The 8,718-nt window shown below is 42.2% G+C and overlaps 2 protein-coding genes across 2 annotated transcripts; both read right to left on the bottom strand.

Moving 5' to 3' along the window:
• Nucleotides 1–513: 513 nt before the first annotated feature.
• On the bottom strand, nucleotides 514–975 carry LOC143636445 (uncharacterized). Its single transcript, XM_077104034.1, has one exon. The coding sequence runs from the start codon at nucleotides 973–975 to the stop codon at nucleotides 514–516; it is 462 nt and encodes a 153-aa protein (XP_076960149.1).
• A 4,763-nt stretch (nucleotides 976–5,738) lies between these two features.
• LOC143636446 (uncharacterized) lies at nucleotides 5,739–6,521 on the bottom strand. The gene has a single exon (XM_077104035.1). It carries the CDS (start codon nucleotides 6,519–6,521, stop codon nucleotides 5,739–5,741), a length of 783 nt encoding a protein of 260 aa, XP_076960150.1.
• Between the last annotated feature and the right edge of the window lie 2,197 nt (nucleotides 6,522–8,718).

The following is an 8,718-nucleotide window of genomic DNA, read 5'->3' on the forward strand; positions in this document are numbered from 1 at the left end:
ATTTTTTTATATATTTTTTTCGTTTTTTTATTTTTATTTTTATTATTTTTTTTTGAAATTTTTTTTTATATAAAAATCTAAAAACGTCAGTTTCCCATCCCCATACTTAAATTTCACATTGTCCTTAATGGGAGACAAGAAAAAGACAAAAATAAAGCAGAAATAAAATAAAATAAAATAAAACAAAGCATAAAGAAAATGGAACAGGCTCCCCTGGTAATATGGCAATGATCTGCATATGTCATGTTCCGATAAAGCGACCGTATAGCATTTCATTCGCGGCCGCAGCTGTTGGGTACCCTCTACAATCAAATAAGCTCAGAACGCCCCCGTCCGAATGGAGATTGAGTACGAATGAAAGTATCCAAACCTGCAAAACAAAGCTCAAAGCACCTAAAGCAGACATCAAACAGACTCTAAAAACTTAAAACTGACTCAAAATACAAAAATAAAAGAAAACAAGTAAAAATTATACAAACTCTACACTCGGGTATTTCCCGAGGCCAATCCCTATCAAGCAGTCAAAGTAGGGATGTCGAGGAGAAATACATCTTCCTCGACCGAATCAGCCGGCCCACCGATATAATGTGTTAACCTATGGACCTTCCACGCTCTCCCCTCATGATCAACTAACTCAACTGCACCGTGCGGGAATGCCGCCTTCACCGTATATGGACCAACCCATCTCGATCTAAGCTTACCTAGAAATAACTTCATACGGGAATTATAAACCAACACTCGATCCCCACACTTGAACACTTTCACTTTCCTCAACTTTCGATCGTGTAACGCCTTCATACGCTCCTTATAACTCCATGATCTAGCATACGCTTCATCTCTCAACTCCTCTACCTCATGAATTTGGAGAAACCGGTTTTTCGCAGCTTGGGTCAGGTCAAGTTTAACGGATCTCAACGCCCAATATGCTCTATGCTCTAACTCAACCGGTAGATGACACGTTTTCCTGTAAACCATCCTAAAGGGTGTGGTCCCAATAGGTGTTTTAAACTCTGTACGGAAAGCCCAAAGTGCATCATCCAACTTGTCAGATCAGTCCTTTCGGTTCTTGTCGACATTTTTCTCCAAAATTCATTTAACTCTTCGGTTTGCATTCTCCACTTGCCCGCTCGTCTCTGGATGATAAGCGGTGGACAACCGATGGGTGACCCCATATCGTGCCAACACCTTCTCCATCTGGGCATTACAGAAATGTGTGCCCCTATCACTGATCAAGGCCTTGGGAGTACCAAACCGACAGAACAACCTCTTCAAGAATCCCACTACAACTCGGACGTCGTTAGTGGGCAAGGCTTGAGCCTCAACCCACTTGGAAACGTAGTCGATAGCCACGAGAATGTATCGGTTCCCTCGAGAAGAAGGGAATGGACCCATGAAATCAATGCCCCAAACGTCATAAACCTCACAAACCTGAATAGGGTTTTGGGGCATCTCATTACGGGATGAGATGTTACAAGTGCGCTGACATGCGTCGCACTGTCTGACAAACTCGTGTGAGTCTTTGAAAATCGATGACTAATAAAAGCCATAATCTAGAACTCTCCTAGCGGTGGAAGAAGAACCATGGTGACCTCCACTTAAATCCTCGTGACAGTGCCTAAGAATTTCACGGCCCTCTTCCCTACTCACACATCTCCTCAACACTCGATCAGCGCCTACACGAAACAAATACGGCGAATCCCATATGTAGTGACTGGCGTCTGCGAAAAACTTCCTCCTCTGCTAATAAATCATGCCCTTAACCACTACTCCTTCGGCCAGATAATTCGCAATGTAGGATAACCATGGCAGACCCTCCTCTTCAGCACTCACGTACAAAACTGGCTCTCTCTCAAATCTTACTCTCACCATCATCAACGACTCATGGGGAAACTTATCCCCGATGGCATCCTCTCTAATCTCCTCTCTCTTCGGATCCTCCAGACGTGATAAGTGATCCGCAACTACATTCTCCGCTCCCTTTTTATCTCTAATCTCAATATCGTACTCGGAAAGCAAGAGAATCCATCGTATCAGGCGAGGCTTGGCATCTTTCTTGACGAACAGGTATCACAATGCCGCATGATCAGTATAAACGATGGTTTTGGACAACACGGGATAAGAACGAAATTTGTCGAACGCAAAGACCACTGCTAGAAGCTCCTTCTTAGTAGTCGTATAATTATCTTGAGCTTCATTGAGGGTCTTACTTGCGTAATAGATAGGATGGAAGTGCTTGTCCTTCCGCTGACCTAAAACAGCCCTGACTGCAAAATCACTAGCGTCGCACATGAGCTCAAAGGGTAAGCTCCAGTCGGGTGCTACTAAGATAGGGGCATTAACCAACTGCCCCTTGAGAAACTCAAATGCCTTCAGACAATCACCATCAAAGTCGAATGCGATGTCCTTCTCTAGAAGGCGAGTCATGGGCCGGGTGATCTTAGAAAAATCTCTAATGAACCTACGATAAAAACCTTCATGACCGAGAAAACTACGAACAGATTTCACAATAGTCGGTGGAGGAAGTCTACTGATTGTGTCGATTTTAGCTCTGTCTACCTCAATACCATCTCGCGAAATCTTATGCCCGAGCACAATGCCTTCAGTCACCATGAAGTGGCACTTCTCCCAGTTCAACATCAACTTAGTCTCTATGCACCGCTTCATCATCCTCTCAAGATTAGAAAGACATTGATCGAATGAGTCCCCATATACCGAAAAATCGTCCATGAAAACCTCCATGGAAATCTCGATCATATCCTGGAATATCGCTACCATGCAACGCTGGAAAGTAGTCGGAGCATTACATAACCCAAAAGGCATACGTTTGTACGCAAAGGTACCGTATGGGCATGTAAATGTGGTCTTTTCCTGATCCTCATGTGCGACCGGGATCTGGAAATAACCTGAAAATCCATCAAGAAAACACTAAAGCTGTCGTCCCGACAGACACTCCAACATCTGATCGGTGAACGAAAGAGGAAAGTGGTCTTTCCTAGTAGCATCGTTACGCCTCCTGTAGTTGATGCACACCCGCGGATATAATGCTAAATATATATGTTTCTCTTGTTTATTTTATTTAATATTTTAATTGTTTTTGTTCGTTTTTAGTCAAGATTTGTATACTACTAACGCTTTTGTGTGTCGTAGGTTCCGGGATTTGATCGTGATTAAAAAGGGCGAAAAATGAGCTAAAACGAGCCGAAACGGAGATCCGGAACGCGTCAGGAAGAACCGGAACAGAGAACCGGTCAGACCGGGCCGGTCTGACCGCCCCTCTTAAAGAAGCACGCCGCGCCGCGCCTAGGAGAAAGGCAAAAAGCCCTTAGCGCGACGCCTAGGCACTGCTGATGGGTTTTTAACTCGTTTTTGTTTATTGTCGGGCCTGGTTTTCGCTATTTAAAGACCTTTAACTTAAACCTGACATAACCTGAAAGCCACCAGCCGATTTTGGAGAGTTCTTGGAGTTATTTTACGCGTTTGTTGGTGATTTTGAAGGCGAGAGAACATCCGGTGAAGAGCTACACGTTCACGTTCGAGTTTACGGGTTTTATCATCTTTGATTCCCCGTTTCTTATACTTTCACCATGTTTTCGTTATTATTTGTTTTGTTTGATATAGATTTTAATATGCTAGGCTAAATTCCATAGACTGCCTAGGTCGTGATGAACCTTAGTTCGGTTTGATTTTATTTGGATTTTCGCTTCGTTATGGATATTATGTTCTAAGTAAACGGTTGAGTTTTATTTAGTTGATGCGTATGATTGCTTGGTTTTGTTTACATGAATCTATTGTTTCACATTGCCCTTGTTGAGTGTTTCATAGGATAGGGTTTTGTTAGGTCATTTACTGTGTGTTCTTGACTAGTTTATGATTGATATCGATTAAGATCGTAGAAACAATAAAATCAACTAAACAAATAAAAGTGAGCTGCTAGTCTAAAAAGCTGTAAAGTGATAGGCTATTAATAGATCTTTGCTTGTCGAGATTGCTAGATTTAGTTCTTCGTAAGGAGTCCGTCTAGATTTGATTGTCAGCTTAGTCTATTAAATTAATTGGGTTTGCTTTGCTATCTTTTGAATTCCGCGCTGTAAGGTAGGTTTTCGTCATAAAAGATACTTAGACATAAGCAATTAAATAACCGTAAGGAAGTTTAATATAAAACTGGTGAGTCTTAAAACTTGTTAGAAATCCATAGGCGTCTTCTTGAAGTTCAAGGGTCCTGTTCGGGTTTTCTGTCAAGGGTCTATCTTATGATCCCGGTTTCATAACTTACGTTTTGCCATTTAAATTAATAACCGTAACTTTGGGGATTCCGGCCTGGGTAGCTATTTTTATCATCTGAATTAAACCAAGTTTTCTAAATTGTTTATTAGTTATAATAATTAGGGCTTGTTCTATTATTATATTATTAAAGTAATCATTAGTTAATTATTGTTAGAGTTTTAATTAATTAGTTTTAAAATCCCCCTCATATATTATTAATAAATAGTCGTGTCTTGTAGTTGAGTCTAATTTGCTAGTTTCGTAATTTAAAGAGTCTCGTGGGTTCGATATCCGGACTTACTTAGCTGTACTAGAGTCGATCGGTTCACTTGCCGTTAGTAGTTTAAGGGTCTAGAGTATTACTTAGTGTCTAGATTAGTATAATTTTAGTTATCGGTTGGGCGAGTTGTTCCCGACGTTTCCAGAAGAAGGGAAAGAGCCAATTATGGAATATGTAGATGAAGAAGAGGAGATCATCCTGGATATGGAGACACGAGTGGTTGATGAAGTCCCACCTCAGGTTTCACAGGTATGTGTTACTAATTGTACTGAGTTTTGTAGTGACTCCGATGATGATTTTGACGAGGAGGAGTGGGCTGCATATCTGAGATCAATTATGGTGAAACCTGTGTTTGAGGAAGAGATAGAATTGGGAGAGTCACCCGAGCTAATGTTTGGTGTTGAGGATATGGTTAAGGTTGATAATGAGCTTAATGAGGAAGATGAATTCTTGAATCTGGAGTTGGATGGATTGTCAGAGTATGACGAGGGGGATACATTGGACGTTAATAAGGATGTTGCGTTTTTCGAGGCCCTACTTGTAGAGGACGTTGTAGATGATGATGTGGTGTTAGAGGAAGAACACCACTGCCGGCCCTGGACTGTGTTTTGAATGCTTATCAAGAATCAAAACCACGGGAGAAGGTCGAGGATTATAGGTTACCAGAAAACCGAAGTTGCGTATACTTTAGAAGATGGTCTACGGGAGTGAAAAAGCTATTAAAAGTCAAACACGACCAGTCTTCTCGATACTTACAACGCATTCGGCTCTTGCCAGGTAAGTTTAAATATAGGTGGTCTGACCCGTTATTGATTTTTAATTCTAGTTTAATATTTTGCGATTCCATCATTGATATATTACTATTTGTTAAATTCCGGGTGGAACTAAACGGGTTTGATAGGGTCCGGATTAAGGAGAAACCTCCTGATTAAGTTCAACTGTGGGGAGGTTTCAAGGAGTTTGTATAATTAATCGAGTCACTAATGACGGTGGCGCCTCAATCTATGGTCTCTCCTTCGGTTCCTCGATGCTATCGGCAACCGTGAACACCGAGCTGGGCTAACAAGAATGCTTAGGTCGTTCTTGGGGAAACATCAACCTTGTCCTCCTGATTGAGCAAATCTGCTCAAGAGATGTAGTCAAGACAGTGCTCGAACTGAGATATGAACGTGTCAAGAAAGTAAACGGAATCGTCCTAACTAGTGGAGTTTCTCATCGATTTAACGACATCGAAGGTGACGTTCTCCTCCCATACACGAAGTGTAATTTTGCCGTCTAAGACGTTAATAAGCGCTTTAGCAGTACGCATGAAGGGTCGTCCCAAAATGAGTTGGACCTGATCGTCAGCCTCCATGTCAAGAATAACGAAATCCACGGGGAAAACAAATTTATCGACTTTAACGAGTACGTTTTCCACGATTCTCCGCGGATATTTGACCGAACGGTCGGCCAAGGATAAACTCATGCGCGTCGGGACCGGCTCGCCAAGGTCTAGCTTTTTATAGAGAGAATATGGCATCAGGTTTATGCTAGCACCTAAATCGGCCAACGCGTAGCTCTTAGTTGATCTGCCAAACAAACACGGGATCGTGAAGTGTCCCGGGTCTGCTAATTTCTCCGGCAGCTTGTTCTGGACTACCGCAGAGCATCCTTCATTTAGACGTACTGTCGAAAGCCCCTCCAGCTTCTTGTTTGAAAGAAGATCTTTTAGGAATTTGGCATATTTAGGCGTATGCTGGAGTGCCTCGACAAACGGAAGATTGATTTTTAGCTGTTTAAACATGTCCAAGAAATGTCCATATTCCTGCGCATACTTCTGTTGCAGAAGACGAGCAGGATACGGAACACGAGTAATATCGACTTCGGGACTCCTCTTATCTTCAATCTTCTTTTCAACAACTTTCTCTGCAGGAGACTCATCGTTTGACGCGGTACTTGCTGGGACTTGCCTCTCGTGCATCCTCACAGGAGTCTCCATCTCTATCTCCTCGTCCACCGACTCTTCATCATCTGCCGGTGAATGCTCTCGATCACCTCCTCTGTCACTACGGGTGGTCACCGCATTCAACTATGCCTTAGGATTAAGCTCAGTGCTTCCCTGAAATGCACCAACCTGTTTATTAGGTAGCATCTGCTTCATCATCTCATCCACCTTTCGAGACATCTCCAATAGTGACGATTGCTGGTTTTTCAATAGAGTGTCGTGCTCAGCTAGTCTCTGCTGTGTGTTATTATCTCTGTCAATAAGGTGAGAAAGCATGGTGGATTGCTTAGTTAGAAGCTCCTTAAGATCTGGATCCATACCGCTACTCTTCCCCGCACTCGAACTTCCTGCTGCCTCTGGGTCACTAACCTGCTCCTGCCTCTGCTGAATACCCTGAGCATTACCTCCTGACCTCCAACCATAGTTGGAGTTATTTCTCCATCATGAGTTACCATAGGAATTCGCTCCCCGACTCTGATTACCCAAGTTGTCCACCTTCTCATGTTGATCGACCGGACAATCAACTGTATTGTGCCCTCTGCGATGGATTTTGCATTCCTGAGCGATCTTCTTCAATTCTCGGATATCTTTCTGCACTGCCTCTAGGGCAGCCGCGATGCTAGTATCATTCGAGACATGATAAATGCCTCGAGCGGAAGAGGTGGTGGTTTTAGAAGTACTTTGAGCGGACGGCTCCTGCTGCTCAGCTAGGGCGAAACTCTCAAACAACGACTCACACTCATCTTTATCCAACTTTTGTAACATGTTTCCTCCAGCTGACGTATTGAATCTCTTTTGCATCTCAAAGGTCAGTCCGTTATAGAATTTCTCGACTGCAGCCCATTCAAGTAGACCATGTTGGGGGCATTTACTAAGCAGATTATGGAACCTTTTCCAAGCCAAAGATTATGGCTCGTCAGGCTCCATGCGGAAGGAACAGATCTGATCAGTAAGTCGCGAGGCTTTAGATGGCGGAAAATATTTCTTAAGGAATTCGGCTTGAAGATTCTCCCATGTAGTGATGGACCCAGGGGGAAGGTTTTCCAGCCATGATGAAGCGCGACCCTCCAGAGAAAATGAAAAAAGATGAAGGTAAATAGAAGCACGAGTGACGTTGGCAATAATGAAAGTGTCGCATATACGAGTGAATTTGTTCAGATGGCCAGGCGCGTCCTCGTCTCCAAGTCCGTGAAATGGGGCAGAATTAGTGATGGAATTCATGACGTTGGTCGGAATTTGCCAGTTAGTAGCATCGGGCATCGCCGGACGTGTGATAGCAGACCGTCTCCCCATAACTCCCTCATTCGTTCTCGAGTGAACCGTACGCCTAGGGGGGTTAGCGTCACCCATATCTAATTTAGAATAAGAAATGTGTACCTTGTTTTCGCGTAGAGCACGTGCAATTTCTCGAAACTCCCTACGACGCTCACGAAAATCTCTCTCGAGTTTGTCAGAAGCAGTGAACTCTGGGGTCCTAGTGAATGAGTACGTCGCATACGCTGAAAAACAAGTAAAATATGAGGACCCAAGATTATCCATAAAGCACAAACGTTAAAATCAAGGCACAAATAGCAATCAGGAGCAATTAAATAATAAAATAAAATAAAACTAATTAACTAACTAGAAACTAAAACTAAAAACAAATAAAAGCAAATAGAAACTAGTTCTCTATTACCAAGTGTCCCCGGCAACAGCGCCAAAAACTTGATGTGCGTAAAGTGGTATATAAAATTTTATCAAATAATGACCAAGCACAACGAGTAATAAAAACCTAGAATACCCTAAACCAAACAACTAGCAACAGGCAAGTGAACCTATCGGGTGTAGAATAGCTATGGGAAGACCGGGAATATCGAACCCTAGAGACACTAATTTAAATAACGAGACTAGTTCTAAAAGCTAATTTAAAATAATAATTAAAAAAATATATAATTTTGGATTTTTATTTATTTTATTTTAAAAACTAATAAGTAATTAAACTAATTACTTAATTAAATTAAAGTAAACTAGATAATTAAATTACCGAATAAGACTTTAGTAAATTCAAATATGAGAAAGAGTTACCTAGGCAAGGAATCCGAATTGTGACGACTCGGGCTTTTATCAGTTACGGGAAAATGCTATGGGAACCGGGAATATAAAGGTATGAAGCTCTAGGAAACTTAATGGATCCTTAATCACTCTCAAGGTG

This window comes from Bidens hawaiensis, unplaced genomic scaffold (genome assembly GCF_021521415.1).
Source record: "Bidens hawaiensis isolate Kalapana, Puna unplaced genomic scaffold, B.hawaiensis_p1.1 tig00007954_1, whole genome shotgun sequence".
NCBI classification, from domain to species: domain Eukaryota; kingdom Viridiplantae; phylum Streptophyta; class Magnoliopsida; order Asterales; family Asteraceae; genus Bidens; species Bidens hawaiensis.

Bases quoted from the DNA above. Each gene is read 5' to 3' on its own strand.
- LOC143636445 (XM_077104034.1), bottom strand. From the start codon at position 975: ATGGTTTACAGGAAAACGTGTCATCTACCGGTTGAGTTAGAGCATAGA.
- LOC143636446 (XM_077104035.1), bottom strand. From the start codon at position 6,521: ATGGAGACTCCTGTGAGGATGCACGAGAGGCAAGTCCCAGCAAGTACC.